Below are 18790 nucleotides of genomic sequence, written 5' to 3' on the forward strand. Positions count from 1 at the left end.
ATTGGGCCACTGCACTCCAGCCTGGGTGACAGAATAAGACTCCATCTCAAAAAAAAAGACATTGTGGAAAAAGTATTATGGCCTGCCTAGTACTTGTGACAAAGATTACACAAGGATAGAATTCCCTAGGTCTTGTATCTTCCACACCAGGGATTCCTGAAGCATCACAGTCACTGGTTGTTAGGCTCCACCTTGAGATATTGATTGTGTAGGTTAAGCTCAGTAGGCTTAATAATTTGCATTTTAACAAATTCTAGGGTGATGCTGCTCACCTAGAACCGCTAATCTAGCTTAAAGCAGGAGAAGCCCATATTTATTGAATGATTAGCATTTGATAGGCCCAGTGCTGTACACATGTATCTCACTTAAGCTGCTAATGTGTAGATAGAACTATACCCTTTCATGGATGAGGAAATGGAATCATGGGTTGGTTAGTTTTCTAGTAACGGATGCAGCTGGTATTTGAATTCCTGGCTCTTTGACTCCCCAGGTCTCTTTGGGTAGAGTCCTGTATATTTAACTTTTGCTTTCTTTCTATAATACATTGCTGCCATATTTGTTCAAATGGCATTATAGGCATAAGAAAGGCAACGTAGAATTAGAGCTGTCCAGGCTGAGGTGGGGTTAGCTAAACCCCTCCTACTACTCTGGGCCTTTGTCTGAGCATAGTTTGTAAAAAGTAGGTTCTTAGATTTTTTTTTTTTGAGATGGAGTTTCGCTCTGTCACCCAGGCTGGAGTGTAGTGGCGCGATCTCGGCTCACAGCAGTCTCCGCCTCCCAGCTTCAAGTGATTGTCCTGACACAGCCTGTCAGGTAGCTGGGGTTACAGGTGCTCACTGCCACACTCGGTTAATTTATTTTTTATTTTTTTGGGACGGAGTCTCCCTCTCTTGACCAGGCTGGAGTACATTGTCATGATCTTGGCTCACCACAACCTCTGCCTCTTGGGTTCAAGCTATTCTCTCTCAGCCTTCCAAGTAGCTGGGATTACAGGCACTTACCACCATGCCTAGCTAATTTTTATATTTTTAGTAGAGACGGTATTTAACCATATTGCCCAGGCTGGTCTTGAACTCTTGGCCTCAAGGGATACACCCACCTCGGGCTTCCAAAGCGCAGGAGTTAGAGGCATGAGCCACTGTGCCTGGCTGTATCTTTACAGTAGAATGATTTATATTCCTTTGGGTATATACCCAGTAATTGGATTGCTGGGTGGAATGGTATTTACATCTTAGGTCTTTGAGGAATCGCCACACTGTCTTCCACAATGGCTGAACTGATTTATATTCCCCAGTGTCAGATTCTAAGCAGAATGCAATTCTTAGTGGGTATTGCATGCTTCTTGCTTCTTGTTTCCCTCAAAGTTAAGATGTTTAAGCACCTAACTCCTTCCCATTGGGTCTCATTGCCTTTTAACTTTTGGTCCTGTTGAGAGGCCATTCTAAGCCCTTGCCCTTCAAGCCAAGTATGTTTTAGGGAACTTAACTTTCTCTGGTGTTCTCTCTGGCGGCGTTAGACTCGGGAAGAGGCTCTGTCAAGATTGGCTGGAAGCAGAGGGGAGGTCACTGGTGGTGTGGCTGCTCTGGAACAACTGGTGCTGATGGCTCCCTTGGCGAAGGAGTCTGTTTTTCAACCCAGGAAGGTTAGTGTGTCCCTGTTACTAAGTGGCTGCCATTCCTCAAATGCTGCCATGAGGCATTACTGTGAAATCTAAACCTTCTCAGAAGAAGAGGGGACAATAAGTATTTTCTGTATGCTTGTTACTAGTTCTTTCCTCAGGGGCGTTAAATCAATGAACATGACAGCTAAGATAAACATCCGGGGAGCTTGGTTCTTAGGCCTACATTTACCACATTACTTCTGGAAAGTAGGAGATAGACTTTCTGTTGATCTCGAGTTTGCTCCAACAGGGTGTGCTGGAGTATCTGTCTGCCTTCGATGAAGAAACCACGAAAGTTTGTTCTCTGGACGCTCCTTCTGGACCTCTTGCTCTCCCTGTGGTAGAAGAGGAAGAAGCAGTTTCTGAACCGGAGGCTGAGGGGTTGCCAGGGGCCTGTGATGACTTGGAGTTAGCAAATGACAATCTTAAGGAAGGGATCATTTGCATTGAGTCCAGCCAGCAAGAACCCATCACCAAGCCAGGCTTCACACACCTCAGCAGCTCTCCTTGTTACTACTTTTACCAAGGTGAGGGTGCTTGAGGAGAGAAGGATTGGGTTGTCACAGAGGTGTTTCAGAGAGGTGACCTGGCTCTCTAAGCAGAGGAGGTATCTCCACTAGATCCTGGGGCTTGGATGGCTTGTGCCTTTGGGCATGGGAAGGAGTGGGGGGCCTTCTGCGGGCTGGCCAAGACTGGTGTGTGATTGAGCCCCTTGTCCTCAGCGGAAGATGGGCAGCACATGTTCCTGCACCCTGTGAATGTGCGCTGCCTGGTACGGGAGTATGGTAGCCTGGAGAAGAGCCCTGAGAAGATCTCAGCAACTGTGGTGGAGATTGCTGGCTACTCCATGTCTGAGGTGAGGTCTTCCTGTAGCAACAGATGGTCAGGCAGCAATCTTAACCTAATCTCTGAGGTAGGCATAGCCACCCTAAGTTCACAAACCTTCAAAGCCTTTAGTTTTTGTATTTTTAGTCTTTCTGTCAGTGATGGTGCTATGAATTCTTTGTAAGTTAGGTGCCCCCTCAGCATGACAGGGTTCTGTTAAATCAGTTACTGCTGCTCACTGCTTCTCTGGTTCATTGATTGTAGTTTGGGGATGTAGATATTTCTTCCTTTTATTAAAAATGGAGTTTATTTTTGTTTCTTTTCCTTCTTACTGCTTGGGAGAAATGTCACAAATTTGTTTTAAGGTTTAAAATTAGACTCTTTGAGTACTACTAATTTTTCAGCAAACATATGCAGAAAAAGAATAGAAATGAAAATAAATGGGCGGGGTGGTTGCTCAGACCTGTAATCCCAGCACTTTTGGGAGGCCTAGGCAGGCAGATTGTTTGAAGCCAGGAGTTTGAGACCAGCCAGGGCATTTCTACAAAAAACTATAAAAAAAAATTAGCTGGGTGTGATGGTATTCAGCTGTAGTCCCAGCTACTCAGGAGGCTGAGGCAGGAGGATCATCTGAGCCTGGGAGATAGAGTCTGCAGTGAGCCAGCCTGGGGGACAGATCAAGACCATGTCTCAAAACAAACAAACAAACAAAATTGGACTTCATTTTCTACTATTTCAGGCCAAGTGTCTTTCAATGGGGAGATCTGCTTTATCTTCTTTCCCAGTTATTCTGTGTGTGTTTCCCAGGTTTTGTTTTGTTTTGTTTTTGCCAACAAATATGCTCTTTATTTTCACGTTCTTCCCTCAGTTGTGGACCCGTGAAAATCAGAGGCAGCTGGGATTAGCTGTAGATTATTTGTTGCCATACTCAATTCATTCCTTTGCAGCACAAACCAAAAATAACTGGATTTGGTTGCTTATTCCACATTCCTGTAGGTTGACAGTTTGTTTGTTTTCAAAATGAGGATAATTGAGCACTACTGTTTTCAGCACGTGCTGGCTGTGAGTGTTACGTATACATTGTTAGATATCTGTCTGGGTTAGGACCCCTGGCTTTCAGAGTTGGGCTTGCTTTAGTTGAGTAATGGTCCTTTTTCCAATGTAGGATGTTCGGCAGCGTCACAGATACCTCTCTCACTTGCCACTCACCTGTGAGTTCAGCATCTGTGAACTGGCTTTGCAACCTCCTGTGGTCTCGAAGGAAACCCTAGAGATGTTCTCAGGTGAGAGTGCCCCTGCTCTGCTTCCCTTTATAGTAGAGTTCAGGGATGCTTGTGGCTAGAAACGCAGTGTGGGAGGAAATTTACGGAGCTGTATCATGAGTCTTTTAGTACTTCCTAAACACTTCATCTGTTCATCTAGTCCAGCTGGGCCTACCGGTGTGGGCTTAGCTGCTAATACTGGGAGGAGGTAATGGCCAGGTTGTCCTGGGACTACCTCTTTACGACCTGACAAACCCACAGATGACATTGAGAAAAGGAAGCGTCAACGCCAAAAGAAGGCTCGGGAGGAACGCCGCCGAGAGCGCAGAATTGAGATGGAGGAGAACAAGAAACAGGGCAAGTGTAAGTTCAGGAACTCTCATCTTTGACTAGTACTGCTGTGCATCATTGTATGGAACTTTGTGTCTGGGACCGACCCAGAAGCCAGACCAGAGCCATTTGTTTTCTTCAGCTTTTAAATGTGAATCATGAGAGTACCTCCTTAATAGACTTGTCTGTGAATTTAATGAGTTACTATGGGTCAAATAGTTACATAGCACATAGTAAGGATTCTACATAGTAAGGATTGCACATGTAAGCAATCCTTACATAGCACATAGTAAGGATTAAGACGAAATTCAGCCTTGGTAATAGTGGGTGATGTAAACCTGTTGCAGAGGTGGGAATTGGGGCTTCACTAAGAATGCTGGGGGCCATTGTCCCCCATGCTGTCTGGATCTCTGATGTTACCCCTAACTCTCTATTAAAGGGGACAGCTGAACACAGCAAGTCTCCCAGGAGGGTCTGATCAAGTGGAAACTTTGGTAGACTAGGAAATAAGTACAGGAAGTGGTTTTAAGAGATCTTTCATGGCACTAAGCACGCATTTTGATCTGGTTCTCCAAAATAAGCTTCATTGAATCTAGGGGATTAGGGTGAAACAAGGACCCATTATCCACTAGAAAACAAGGAATTGAGTCTTTGGCCAAGGAAAGGACTTTGCTCTTTTGTCTCCATATGGTATGGAAACATACATTTTATATCTCAAATGAGGTGAGTATATATCTGGGGTCCCAACACTACGTAGGTGTTTGGCACATGTTCTGAACTTTGAGAAAACTGATACTTCAGGAATAAGATTTTTTGTTTCAACTTTTTGTGGAAATATCCAGAGAGTAATCGGGAGGCTGAGGTGGGAGGATCAGGAGTTCTGGGATATAGTGCACTATGCCGATCAGGTGTCTGCACTAAGTTTGGCATCAAATATGATGACCTCCCAGGAATGGGGGACCACCAGGTTGCCTAAGGAGGGTTGAACCGGCCCAGGATGGAAATGGAGCAGGTTAAAACTCCCGTGCTGATCAGTAGTGGGGTTGTGCCTATGAATAGCCACTGCACTTCAGCCTCGGCAACATAGTGAGACCCCATCTCTCTCTCTTTTTTTTTTTTTTTTTGAGACGGAGTTTCGCTCTTGTTACCCAGGCTGGAGTGCAATGGCACGATCTCGGCTCACCGCAACTTCCGCCTCCTGGGTTCAGGCAATTCTCCTGCCTCAGCCTCCTGAGTAGCTGGGATTACAGGCACATGCCAGCATGCCCAGCTAATTTTTTGTATTTTTAGTAGAGACAGGGTTTCACCATGTTGACCAGGATGGTCTCGATCTCTTGACCTCGCGATCCACCCGCCCTGGCCTCCCAAAGTGATGGGATTACAGGCTTGAGCCACTGCGCCCGGCCTGAGCCCCCATCTCTTAAAAAAAAAAAAATATATATATATATATACACATATATATACTCCGATGTTTGTCACCCAACCTCAATTATGAATAGTTAAAACAAGGTTAACTATATTAAAACAAAGACATTATAGAAGGACAGTTATAAATTTGGGTTTTAGCTTCTCTCTGCGTCCTCCAGACCTTTGGGGGTATGCATGTATGGTGTCCTCACCTGTTAGAAATTATTTGAAAAGTTCAGGTCGGGTGTTGTGGCTCACACCAGTAATCCCAACACTTTGGGAGGCCGAGGTGGGCCTCAGGAGTTCAGGACCAGCCTGGGCAACATGGTGAAACTCCATCTCTACTAAAAATTCAAAAAATTAGGTGGGCATGGTGGCACCTGCTTGTGGTCTCAGCTACTCAGGAGGCTAAGGTAGGAGGATTGCTTGAGCCTTGGAGGCAGAGGATGCAGTGAGCAGAGATCGCACCACTGCACTCCAGCCTGGATCACAAAGTGAGATTCCCATCTCACACACACGCAGAAGAATAATTCTATAAATGGGTTTACCAGGGTTATCTTTCCTTTGCAGACCCAGAAGTCCACATTCCCCTTGAGAATCTACAGCAGTTTCCTGCCTTCAATTCCTATACCTGCTCCTCTGATTCTGCTTTGGGTCCCACCAGCACCGAGGGCCAGGGGGCCCTCTCCCTTTCTCCTCTGAGCAGAAGTCCAGGTTCCCATGCAGGTAAGTAGATGAAATTTAATGAATTCACCCATTGGCTAGACCTTATGCAAAGCCTTGGTGTCTGAATTTACAACCCCGGCCCACTCAGCATGGTGTGGGCTTCAGGTCCATAAGCTGACTTTGGGTAGTCCCAAGGTCCATCAGATTCTTGCCATTTATTCACCTTTCCGACTTGCTATACTGACTGCTTTATCCCCAGCTTCAGAGAACCTCAGGGAGCTCTTTAGGCAGGATAGTTGAATCTGGATTCTTCCCTATGACACAGCTGTTTTTATTTCTAGTTTTTATGTTTGAGATACTCTCCTGTATGCCTGACCATCTTCCTATATGTCTCTATTGTAGCAGCGTTTATAATAGCTACAAAAAAAAAAAAAAAGGAAACAGTCCAGAAAGCCTACCAGTAGGGAAATGGCTAAATTATAGTATTTATACTATAAAATATTTTACACCTGCTGAAGAAGGGAATAGTTCTCTTCATGGACTAATGGGAAGATAAAACTAACTTATAGAACAAGAACAAATATTTGTGGGTTAAAGAACACCACCACCACAAAATTAAAGCATTTCATTATGGGTTTATATATCTAAATGTATAGAAAAACTTCTAGAAGGCAGGGCAGGAAATGAAAAATAATATTAAAGGTACAGAAAAAATTGAAGGCCAGGTACAGTGGCTCACACCTGTAATCTCAGCACTTCGGGAGGTCGAGGTGGTCAGATCCCCTTGAGCTCAGGATTTCAAGACCAACCTGGGCACTGTGGCAAAATTTCATCTCTACAAAAAAATACAAAAATTAGGTGGGTGTGGTGTTGTGCACCTGTAGTCCCACGTACTCGGGAGGCTGAGGTGGTAGGATGACTTGAGCCTGGGAGGCAAAGGTTGCAGTGAACCGAGAATGGGCCACTGCACTCCAACCTGGGCAACACAAGCAGACCCTGTCAAAAAAAAGGAGAAAATACTGAGACAGGTATATTCCAAATTGGTAGTGGTGTTACATTCTAAGGAATGAGACTGGATTAAAATGTTCAAATGAGCCTTTAGCCTTAAAATAAATTTTGTCTTATATAGAAAGAATGTGTTTGTTCGTTTATAAGACTAGTCCAGTGCAGTAGTGAGAAGGGGGAATGAGTAGAACAAAGAGCTGGATCTATAACTGAGTGTGAACAATCAATTGAGATAACTCACTACCTGCAGACCAGCCAGAATATTTAAATCGTTAAGAAATTAAAGAGTTACTGACTATAATTTCAGACATTGTCTTTTATGATCTTCATCTGCCTGGCAGATTGTTTATTAATTTCTATTTTTTTTTTTTCTTTTTCTGAGACGGAGTCTCACTCTGTCACTGGAGTGCAGTGGCTTAATCTTGGCTCACTGCAGCCTCCACCTCCCTGGTTCGAGTGATTCTTCTTCTTGTCTCAGCCCACCGAGTAGCTGGGATTACAGGCATGCACCACCACATCCAGCTAATTTTTTTACTTTTTGTAGAGATGGGGTTTCACCAGGTTGGTCAGGCTGGTCTCAACCAAACTACTGATCTCGTGATCTGCCTGCCTGGGCCTTCCAAAATGCTGGGATTACAGGTGTGAGCTACCGCGCCCAGCCTCTGTCAGGCATTCTTAACAAAATGTCCATCATCGGAATATTTAAAACTTTTGATGACCATTGTGATCACATGCATATCATTTTGCAGATTAGGAACCTGTGGCTGAGGCAGGTAGTTAGTCAAGAACTGGGATTGGAACTTGGTTCTTGAGGACTGACTGCACTCCTGTGACGCTCTTCTGCTTACCTGAGAAAGGACTATGGCAGATAATTAAATACATTATCTGTGATACTCATTCTTTCTTTTTTTTTTTTTTTTAAAGACAGGATCTCGCTCTGTTTCCCAAGCTGGACTACAGTGGGACAGTCTCAGCTCAGTGCAACCTGTGCATCCCAGGTTGAAGCAATTCTCATGCCTCAGCCTCCCGAGTAGCTGGGATTACAGGCATGCACCAACATACCCTGCTAATTTTTGTATTTTTAGTAGAGACGGGGTTTCGCCATGTTTGCCAGGCTGGTCTCTAATTCCTGGTCTTAAGTGATCTGCCCAGCCTATCTGTGATAACAAGATCATGTTTTCACATACTATCTTCTCTGAAAGGTTTTTTTTTTTTTTTTTAAGACGGAGTTTTGCTCTGTTGCCCAGGCTGGAGCGCAATGTCACAATCTCGGCTCACTACAACCTCTGCCTCCCAGGTTCAACCGATTCTCCTGCCTCAGCCACCCAAGTAGCTGGGATTACATGTGTCTGCCACCATGCCCAGCTAATTTTGTGTTTTTAGTAGAGATGAGATCTCACCACGTCGGCCAGCCTGGTCTTGAATTTCTGACCTCAGGTGATCCACCCACCTAGGTCTCCCAAAGTGCTGGGATTTACAGGTGTAAGCCACAGCGCCTGGCTTTTCTGAAAGTTTAAGCTTTTAATGTATTTAAGCAAGAGCAATTGGTTGGTCCTAGGAATAAGAGTACTGACCATGGGAGGGTAAGGCCCCTCTTGTCTGACACTGTTCTGGGCAGTGGATAGACTGATCTGTAAGTGTTCAGCTCTAGTCAGAAAGGTGAGAGAAGTCTATTACCTAGGGAATATCGGGAAAAGGTTTGCACCCTCATGCTGGATCTTGTTGATGTGTCTTGGATTCTAACTGCATACTCCCAGGTCATAGTGTCTACTGGCAGGAATGTAAAGGCTGAGCTGATTAAATTTTATCTTTTTCTTGGAGGTTTTTCATCCATATAAAACTAGTCCCTGACAGCACCTAGCCTTGAGAGCCAGCCTTTGTCAAGAGTACAGCATTTCAAAAGCAAAAAATTTTCTTATGGTAGGAGTAGATTCTACCATGACTCCTAGTGTTACTATAACCATGAAGCTTTTACCTCTCCCTATACGGGTCACTGATTTCATGGGCGACATCGTTGGCTTTATAAGAACATGGGAGAGTTGAAGGTTGGATCAAGGTTTGCTTTTCTTTGAGGGGATGGTTTGTAATTTTCCAGACCTGACTCAGGGCTCACTCATCTCTCTTCTTAAGAGAACACTCCTTGGAACGTGACGAATATAATCAGGTCTCTGGTTCCCTTTCAGACTTTCTGCTGACCCCTCTGTCACCCACTGCCAGTCAGGGCAGTCCCTCATTCTGCGTTGGGAGTCTGGAAGAAGACTCTCCCTTCCCTTCCTTTGCCCAGGTAAATCCTTCGATTGTGAAGCAGCCCAAGGGTATTTAACATGAACTCTGCTGCTTATTATTATGGGAACCTTCTCCAGGGATTGTTACCTCTTATTCTAATACGGCTGGATAAATTGAGTCATCTGATGGGTAGGAGGGAAATTCACTGCCTGTTGGAGCTTTAGGCAGCATGGAGTTGGCTGAGGGCAGATTATGTCATGGATGGGCCCCTCTGTTGGAAAAGGAGAGACTTAACAGGCTAATGTTGCACTGACTCTAATACATGGGAAGCTTTCTTAAGAGGAAAGCTCAGATTTAGTCCTCAGATGTTACTGTAGGACGTACCCAGGAAAGAGGCCAAGAATAATTAGAATATTTAAAAAATCATTTGATACTGTGTACTGGATCCTGTTGTAGGGGCTGGGGATACACCTTCAATTTTAACTGGTATCTGGTTCTAGGACCTCTGATTCAGGTGACATTTATCTGTTACATAAAATAAGCTATTTCTCTTCACTTTGAGAGGGGAAGAGTGTCCTGGTTATACTGTAACTAGCCAGAGCAGCTGCGTGGGGGAACGATAGGCTAGTGAGGCTTGCTGTGAAACCACTTTATTAATCTCCAAGATAATAAGCTAATACTTAGTATTCAGATAACTGAGGAAGACAGATGGACAGCTTGACATGTGCCCTTGTAAGAAGTCTGTATTAACTTCTTTGAGGCTAGTGTAGAATCATCTTGACAGTTCTTTAGAGTAGTTGATATGGATGTTTCTCATGTAATTATAGCAGTTTGTACTGATAAATAAGAATTGAACTTTGGTAAGGAGGGTCCTGAAATCAAGGATCATGAAATAATTGTAGGGGCGAGATGGGAAGGGAGTGGGGGGGATCCTGAAAATTAACTGCTGGACTTTAGAGATGATTAGTAAGTGGCTCCCAGGAGTTATGCCAAATAAAGTTTTTTGTTTTTTTTTTTAACTAGGCTTTACTGCTATTGCTGTTTTCCTTTGAACTTTATTTTGAAAAACTTCACACTTAGAGTTGAAAGAATGAGTAATACTGTTTGTAATAATATGGGATATTCTCCTATATAACCACAATGATCACAATAGAGAAATTCCACTGCTACAATAATACCTAATACAGTGTGCATTTTTCTCTCTCCCATTTGTCTCAGTGTCCTTTATTTTCAACTCAGTGAGTAATGTCCATTACTCACTGCATTTAGTTGTCAAGTCTCTTTCATTTCCTTTGAGTTATTAACCATTTCTTTGCTCATATCTCCTCTTTTTTTTTCCCTTCCATGGCCAGTTGTTTTATAGAATATCCTACAGATTAGACTTGCGTGATTTTTCATGAGTGGATTCGGGTTAAATATTTAAACACTTTGGTAAGAATAAAATGTAGGTGACATATTTTGGTTACCTTATAAGAGTAAAATGATTCACATGTCAAACTATTTATTTGGATGCTGTCTTGGTCCATTTGTGTAGCTATAAAGGATTATCTGAGGCTGGGTCATTTATTTTAAAAAAAAGGTTTATTTGGTTCATGACTCTGCTGGCTGGAAGACTGGGCATCTGCTGAGTGCCTCAGGCTGCTTCCACTCATGGTACAAGAAGTGGAGGGAACCCTGCTTGTGAAGAGATCACATGGCAAGAGAGGAAGCAAGGAGGGGAGGAGGTTTCAAGGTCTTTTAAACCGTGTTCCTGTGCCCAGTTTTCAAAATAGCCTTTAGCCAAGCTATTGAAGCAGCCTTCATGAAATGGGACACACCAGCTACTTCAGATCCCCTCTCTGGTAAGGGCAGAAGCTGGAGTGCCCAGGGTTGTGAAACACACTGCACACGTCCTGTCATTCCTGCCTGGATCCAGCAGCAGACATCGCTCATCAGCTCTTTCAGGAACGAATGGGAGAATAGTTTTTTATCCCTTGGTGTGGCGGGGGGGGGGAGCATCCATTTGTTCATGAGGGGTCCACCCCCTCGTCCCAAATTGGGGATCGTTTTGTTTTTTTTTTTTTTTTTGAGACAGTTTTGCTCTTGTTGCCCAGACTGGAGTACAATGGCGCGATCTCAGCTCACCACAACCTCTGCCTCCCAGGTTCAAGCAATTTTCCTGCCTCAGCCTCCCAAGTAGCTGGGATTATAGACATGTGCCACCACGCCCAGCTAATTTTTATATATTTTTTAGTAGAGATGGCGTTTTGCCATGTTGGTCAGGCTGGTCTCGAACTCCCAACCTCAGGTGATCTGCCTGCCTTGGCCTCCCAAAGTGCTGGGATTATAGGCGTGAGCCACTGTGCCTGGCCGGGGATCAGATTTTCACATGAGGCTTGGAGGGGTCAAATGTCTAAGCCATAGCAGACCCAAACTCCTAGAGACCAAGGGAGAAGTTCACCAAAGGGGAACATAATGAAGAAAGGTTATTTAATGAAATCAGCATCTGCCAACACAAACTCATCTTGAGTAATAGATTCCTCACTTTGGAATATGTGATTTAAGGGCAAGGCATCCCTGCTTGAACCCCATAGGGTTTGTCTCTTGATATTTTTCCGGGAGTAAAATGTTCCCTGTCAAAATAAGTTACATGGCATATTTGCAGTTGGGGCTCATAGTGGCCTTCAACAGTTACAACTTGGCCTTGGCCAAGTGGGATGAAAATTACTCAGGGGCATGAGAATTGTTCTGGTTTTATTGTCTTCCTGGGAATTTTACTGGCCTATGGTTGGATCTGAAAGTTAATGATTAAGGAGCTATTGGAAAAGCAGACTAAAAGGTAGTGAGAGCTATTGAAGCAGTGCCAGGAGAGAGTTTTACTTTTCATGGCTGTAGGCAACTTAAGTTCAATAGCCATATAGTTCAAAACTGGAGGGTACTAGTTCGGGCACGGTGGCTCACACTTGTAATCTGGCACTTTGGGAGGCCGAGGCAGGTGGATTATCTGACATCAAGAGTATAGGACCAGCCTGGCCAACATGGTGAAACCCGTCTCTACTAAAAAATACAAAAACTAGCTGGTCGTGGTGGTGGGCCCTGTGATCCCAGCTACTTGGGAGGCTGAGACAGAATTGTTTGAACCTGGGAGGCAGAAGTTGCAGTGAGCCAAGATTGTGCCATTGTACTCCAGCCTGGGCGACAAGAACAAAAGTCTGTCACAAAAAAACCTAAACAAACAAAAAACCAACCGGAGGGTGCTACCCACTGCTTACTTTGACAGACTGGTGTTTGTAGGGGTCCCAAGAAGGGCAGAAAAACTTACCACATAGTCAGGATTCCCAACTTGAGGGTCGGAGTAAGAATTTTGTGTGCCTTTTATGTGGTGGTCTTTACCCATTTCCCAAGGAACAAAACAGCTTATGGTTTACTACCTTGTGGTAGTAAATACTTCACTGCCATTTCCATTAGTCAGAATATAAAGGACATGACTAGAACAGTATGTTAAGGAGAGAAGTACCTGGAGAATCTTTTCAAAGGTGACAGTTGGCTCTGTGCCTCTCCAATCAGTGTCAAGGTAGGTCTGGAAAAGAAGACAGACCAGCTACTTAAATTCTTTTCCCCCACTTCTTTCCCACTTTGGCAGATGCTGAGGGTTGGAAAAGCAAAAGCAGATGTGTGGCCCAAAACTGCTCCAAAGAAAGGTGAGGATGACCCACTTGTGAAGGGGGAGTTTGGTTCATTTCCATAAAAGGCTGTTTCTAGAAAGGAGTTGTTTCTTAGAGTTTTAACACTGGTATTTTTTTAGATGAGAACAGCTTAGTTCCTCCTGCTCCTGCGGACAGTGACGGGGAGAGTGATAACTCAGACCGTGTTCCTGTGCCCAGTTTTCAAAATTCCTTCAGCCAAGCAATTGAAGCTGCCTTCCTGAAACTGGACACACCAGCTACTTCAGATCCCCTCTCTGGTAAGGGCAGAGGCTGGAGTGCCCAGGGTTGTCAAACACACTGCACACGTACTGTCATTCCTGCCTGGATCCAGTGGCAGACATCACTAATTAGGCACTTTTCCTTCTGAACCCTTTGGCACAATCTAGTGTCATTTAAATAATACTCCATTTGGTATGTCAGATAGGACCTGTTTGCCACCCCAGATTAATTCATGAGGCCTGAAAGTGAAATTCTGAGGAACTTTTCCAAGATACAGTGGGGTGTACAACCTTTAGCATCTTGAGTTGGTACAGGGTAGCCAATTAGGAGAAGTCACTCTCAAAGCCTGTTGCACTGTTCGTGACTTAGATAAGAATCACATATGAGAGGCTCAGCACCTCTCTTAGTGCTGTGTACCTTGCACCGTGCTAATTTTATCCTCCCAACAACATTAAATGGGTTTACCTCACATTACAGATGGGGAAACTGAGGTCCAGGGTGGTAAAGTGACTTGCTCAAAGACACCCACTTAGTGTATACCAAGACTGGTATTGGAGTCTAGGCAGTCTAATTCCAGAGCCTCCACTCTCTCAGTAATGAAAATTGACCAGGGGACAAGGGATGGCATTTTTAGTTAAGCAAGCTCTCTTTCTGTGTCTCCCTTTAGAAGAGAAAGGAGGAAAGAAAAGAAAAAAACAGAAACAGAAGCTCCTGTTCAGCACCTCAATTGTCCACACAAAGTGACACTACTGGCCCAGGCTACCTTCTCCATCTGTTGCTTTTTTTTTTTTTTTTTTTTTACCCCATGCTTTTGTTTGGCTGCTGTAATTTTTAAGTATTTGAGTTTGAACAGATTAGCTCTGGAGGGGAGGGGGTTTCCACAATGTGAGGGGGAACCAAGAAATTTTAAATACAGTGTATTTTCCAGCTTCCTGTCTTTACACCAAAATAAAGTATTGACACTCACAAGAGATCTCTTCCTGCCAAGGTTTTTAGTTTGTTGTGAGTGTAGTCTTTTTGAACCATGTGTAATTAATTTTTTTCAACCCAAAATAAGATTGAGTCCCTTTGACCTGCATTAGGCTGTCCAGCCCAGAATGGCACAGCACTGCTCTGCCGTAGCATCGTGTCAGGGCTTCCTGGGCTCAGCATCTCTCTGTCTTTTAAAAACAGTTGGATCCTTACTATTTAGTTCTCCTTGTTAAAGCAGAGGGGTGGGAATAAAATGGATTTAGGACACCCAGTTTGAATTGCAGTTTATTTTTCTTCTGACACATGGCCAGGTTGTGGTGCCAGCTTAATGGGGTAGGTGTCCTTGGCACTTGCATGTGTGAAAGGAGGGTTTTGCCGCCTCTTGAGCATGGCTTGCATTGGCAAGGAAAGCTGTAACTCATGAAGGAAGCCCTGAGACCTGCTACCCCTAAGATGGAGCTTGTTTTCAGTGACAGTGGCTTGAGTCCTAGGAACAGGAGTCTGTACAGCTGGAAAAGAGCAGGGCCGTCTCAAGCCGTAGCATTGCTGTCTCCCTCTGATCTAGAGCAGTTTTCTTATGCCTTGATTTGAGCTAATTTTGATGTGAACTCTCTTGCTGCTTAATAAAGTGACCTCTAGGTGTATTAGACTGCGAAGGCAAATGGTTGCAATAAATCACCTGCACAAGCAATGTGAGCTTTTTGTTAAGTTAATCACAGGTAAACTAGATGAGTTATTTCTTGAATAGGTTAATGTGATAGCTACCAGGATATCGTGGGCTGTCTCTTCTGGTGTCAGGTTTAAATGGTTCTAGAGCTGGGCTTAGCTTTAATCTGCTATTTTGAAAGAAATCATTTCAGTAAATTTCCTGGGTGGATCAGGGTGTTCTGGCCTCAAGATGAGGCGGGTGGCTGGGCGTGGTAACTCACATCTGTAATCCCAGCATTTTGGGAGGCTGAGGTGGACGGATCACGAGGTCAGGAGATTGAGACCATCCTGGCCAACGTGGTGAAACCCGATCTCTACAAAAAAATACAAAAATTAGCTGGGCATGGTGGCAGGTGCCTGTAATCCCAGCTACTCAGGAGGCTGAGGCAGAAGAACAGCTTGAATCAGGGAGTTGGAGGTTGCAGTAAGCAGAGATTGTGCCACTGCACTCCAGCCTGGCAACAGTGAGACTGGCTCAAAAAACAAAAAAAAAGAGGGAGGCATGTTGAAGCCAGTCACCAGTATTTCTGTTAAATGTGTATAAGTACTTTCAGTGTAATCCATTGTATTATGGAGAAAACAGATCCTAGAAATGTTCGTAGGTAGCAGACCAAACCTGGATCACAATCTCTCACCGTTCCTGCTTCCTAGTGAGTGTGGCAGTCTCACTTGTCTTCGGTGTAAGGCAATAAAGAAAAGTGGAATTACAAAAACTACCTTAAGTTCTTTAAGTATATGGCCATGCAATAATGATGTCAGGTGAGGCCAGCTCTCCCACCCCAACTGCAAAAGTTGCATATTTTAAGTACTGGTAAGGAATCTGGTACCTAAGAGCCTGTGGTTCTGGGCTGAGACTGGCTATAGATCTCTGCCAGTTTAGTTGCTGTGTCTCAACTAAAATTTCTATTTCAAATGACTTGCCTTGCTTAGGGCTCATCTTGGGGGCTGGGGGTACAAAGCCTCAAATAGAAGGCTAAGTATTAAAAATCTAGGCCAGGTGCAGTAGCTCACACTGTCAATCCCAGCACTTTGGGAGGCCAAGGCAGGCCGATCACTTGAGGACAGGCGTTCCAACAGCAGCTGCCCAATATGGCAAAACCCCATGTCTACTAAAAATACAAAAATTAGGCAGGTGTGGTGGTACATGTCTGTAATCCCAGCTACTTGGGAGGCTGAGGTGGGAGAACTGCTTGAACCCAGGAGGCGGAGGTTGCAGTGAGCCAAGATTGCACCACTGCACTACATCCTGGGCGATAGAGCAAGACTGTTTAAAAAAAAAAAAAAATTTAACTAGTACCACATAGGGAGTCAGTCTTCCCACCAAGGCTAGGGATAGAGAGGGAATGGAGACTTGGCCAAGCATGGACTCCATAAGCTCTTTTTGTAACATAAGTATGCTAGTTACCAAGGAAACCAGATACATTTATTAAACCTACTCTTAGCCAAGCAATTAGATACAAAGATGTCTATACAGAGTTCACAACCTACAGCACTTAACCAGGGAATGCTAGGTAAAGCCAACTTCAGTTTAACTGCGTACTCCATTTCAAGTGGGTAACGTGTCCTCTGGTTGCAGTTATCCAGTTAGGAAAATGTAGAAGATGCTGTTGCTACCCAGAATGTTCTGTTCAACAAGTGGGCTTGAAGCTTGAGCACAGTGTAGCCTGCTGTATGGTGAGCAGAGGTTCACTCCATTGCTTCGGCAGCCTCCTCACTTGACTCTTCCTCCTCCTCTAGTAAGCAGCTTCTTGTCACAGACTTCTGGATAGCTTCCCGCTCTCCTGGAGAAGGCAGATAACAGATGAAAGATGACTTTGGGAGTGATTTTTTTTGGCTCAAGGTCTGTCACTGCTCAGTGGGCCCTGGACTAGTGTTGCTTACCTTCATTAGTGCAGTTCTGCAACAAGATCAACAGCTGTCTTCTGTTGTACTGAATGAGGAACTTCTGACATGTTCTTATTGTACCTGGCATGAGTTATTGTGGTCAGCAGCTTGTGAAAGGTCTCGACTTTATAACGAGGTAGGGGAAGAGTGTCTTGTTAGCGGGACAGCAAGAAGACCCACCCAACAGTCTAGACTCAACTCTGAACGTGTCACCTATTGAAAATCAGTAGCCATGTGGTAACATTCCACTCCTACCTCCCACATGTAACGTGTTGAAAAAGCATGGGTAACGATGTCCTTTGTTTTCCAAGTACGTGATGAAGGGAAGAGCTGACCACACAAGCTGATAGAATTCTTTTCTGCATCGAAGTAGCACTATTCCAGTATAGGCATTGAGGTATCGAACTAGAACAAAAAAAAAAATCGTTTTGGAAAACTTTTGCCAGGTATGGTGGCTCATGTCATGCCTATAATCCCAGCACTTTGGGAGGCTAAGGAAGGAGGATCACTTAAAGTCAGGAGTTCGGGACCAGCCAGGCCAACATGATGAAGCCCTGTCTCTATTAAATACAAAAATTAGCCAGACATGGTGGGGTGCACGCCTGTAATTCCCTGCTTGGGAGGCTGAGGTACGAGAATTGCTTGAACTGGGGAGGTGGAGGCAGCGCTGAGCTGTGATCTCACCGCTGCACTCCAGCCTGGGTGAAACGAGACTGAATCCAAAAAAAAAAAAAAAAGGAAAACTTTGGAGTTGCAGGAGCGTATTAAAAACCTTGGAGTAACAGAGCCTACTATGTGCTCAATGTATGTTGCAGGCAAGTGGCACGTAGGCTATATCAGCAGTAAAAAACAGGAGAAAAGCCAAAACACCCACTGTGTTGCATACCACTCAGAACTGGTGAATGAATTTAGAATTTAAAATGCTTTCTAATTCACTAACTAGTTAATTCAATAAATAGGAGCAGGTAGGAGGCGATCCATTTTAATTTAGGAAAAAAACCTACAAAACTCTTGCCTGAAAAACAAGCTGTTTTGCTGCAATTGGGCTCTAATTCTTGTAGCAGTCAGCTTAGTCTAACCTGATTTAGGAGAGTTAAGCCTATCTTCAAGGTAAAAGAGGGAACTAATATAAGTGGTGTGGAAGGGACCCTCTTTGTCGCAGCTCATCCTATATTTACATATATAAACAATCATGTGTTCTGCACTCTGCCAACTATTAAAGGGCTTTCCCAGGGTTTTGACAATTTTTTTCCCCATGTGATTTTTAATGTAATCAGTCACACAGCTCTTACTAGGAACGATTCACTGCTTCCCTCATTTAATTCTCTATCCTATCAAATTAAGTCACAACGAATTACAGATGTCAAACAGGTAAAAAGAGGCATTTAGATCGAAGTCTACTGCCTTCGGACCCCTCCTGTTAGCTCTCTGCTAATTTCGGACTTGTCTGGATCAAGTCTAGCTCTGAGTGCCAGGCGCTTAAAGAGATACCTTACAAAAAGCAGTTGCCCGGGGGCTGGGCCACTCCAGCAGTGGCTCGTGCCCCTTCTTTCTTCCTCCGGCGCCTGCCCCTTCCACGTCCCGCCATCCTCCCGGGTTCCCCCAGCGCCCTCGCACCCGCGAAGCCGATGGAGCAGGCGGCTGCGCCGAAAGTCCCGTGCACCCGGGCGATCGTGTCCCGTACGAGACTGCTCAGAACTCGGTCATCGAGGCTCAGGCGGCAGCGGGGGTCGTCCGACACCAATTCGCAGAGCAGATACCTGCGGCCGGCGAGAGGAAGATGGGCGCTAGCGGGGCCGCGAGGTCCCGGCAAGACACTGGATGAGTCTGGAAGGAACTGCTTACCTGTGCTTGAACCGCACCATGGCTGCCTCCGCGCCCTCCGGCTCGATGTGCAAAACGGATGTGGGTTCCGCCCGCTGCCAATGGGAAGCTTGCTT

General features: G+C 44.7%; 2 protein-coding genes across 9 annotated transcripts in view; one reads left to right on the forward strand and one right to left on the reverse strand.

Moving 5' to 3' along the window:
- Positions 1-14255, forward strand: part of RNF10 (ring finger protein 10) — a 44312-nt gene extending 30057 nt beyond the window's left edge. For 2 of the 6 annotated variants that reach the window (XR_013522161.1, XR_013522163.1), the window contains exons 8-17: positions 1517-1642; positions 1911-2187; positions 2383-2516; positions 3651-3768; positions 4009-4110; positions 6055-6210; positions 9320-9439; positions 13004-13061; positions 13166-13324; positions 13954-14255. Coding sequence is in view for 3 of the 6 variants with exons in the window: in XM_035257826.3 (XP_035113717.1) it covers positions 1517-1642; positions 1911-2187; positions 2383-2516; positions 3651-3768; positions 4009-4110; positions 6055-6210; positions 9339-9439; positions 13004-13061; positions 13166-13324; positions 13954-14030 (1308 nt within the window). In the remaining 3 variants the exon portion in view is untranslated. Of the gene's footprint in view, positions 1-1516; positions 1643-1910; positions 2188-2382; positions 2517-3650; positions 3769-4008; positions 4111-6054; positions 6211-9319; positions 9440-13003; positions 13126-13165; positions 13325-13953 lie in introns of those variants that run through there. The other 4 variants (XM_035257826.3, XM_035257827.3, XR_013522162.1 and 1 more) reach the window with 3 other exon arrangements.
- Positions 14256-16370: 2115 nt separating this feature from the next.
- POP5 (POP5 ribonuclease P/MRP subunit) lies at positions 16371-18751 on the reverse strand. Of its 3 annotated transcripts, none has more exons than XM_002753090.7 (5): positions 18696-18751; positions 18468-18610; positions 17106-17255; positions 16848-16931; positions 16371-16747 (listed from the first exon to the last, which is right to left on the reverse strand). In XM_002753090.7, exons 1-5 carry the CDS (start codon positions 18713-18715, stop codon positions 16653-16655), a joined length of 492 nt encoding a protein of 163 aa, XP_002753136.3. In that variant the 5' UTR covers positions 18716-18751; the 3' UTR covers positions 16371-16652. The 3 variants fall into 3 exon arrangements, with proteins under 3 accessions (XP_002753136.3, XP_009003031.2, XP_009003032.2); XM_009004783.5 differs by having other exon boundaries at positions 16848-16974; XM_009004784.5 differs by lacking the exon at positions 16848-16931.
- Between the last annotated feature and the right edge of the window lie 39 nt (positions 18752-18790).

This window comes from Callithrix jacchus, chromosome 9 (assembly GCF_049354715.1).
Source record: "Callithrix jacchus isolate 240 chromosome 9, calJac240_pri, whole genome shotgun sequence".
Lineage (NCBI taxonomy): Eukaryota > Metazoa > Chordata > Mammalia > Primates > Cebidae > Callithrix > Callithrix jacchus.

Coding starts and splice junctions, on each gene's coding strand:
- POP5 (XM_002753090.7), bottom strand. CDS start 18,715: ATGGTGCGGTTCAAGCACAG. Junction 17,256..18,467: donor CTGCTCCATCGGCTTCGCGG/GTGCGAGGGCGC, acceptor TTTTTGTTCTAG/TTCGATACCTCAATGCCTAT. Junction 16,748..16,847: donor GCAGAACTGCACTAATGAAG/GTAAGCAACACT, acceptor TGCCTTCTCCAG/GAGAGCGGGAAGCTATCCAG.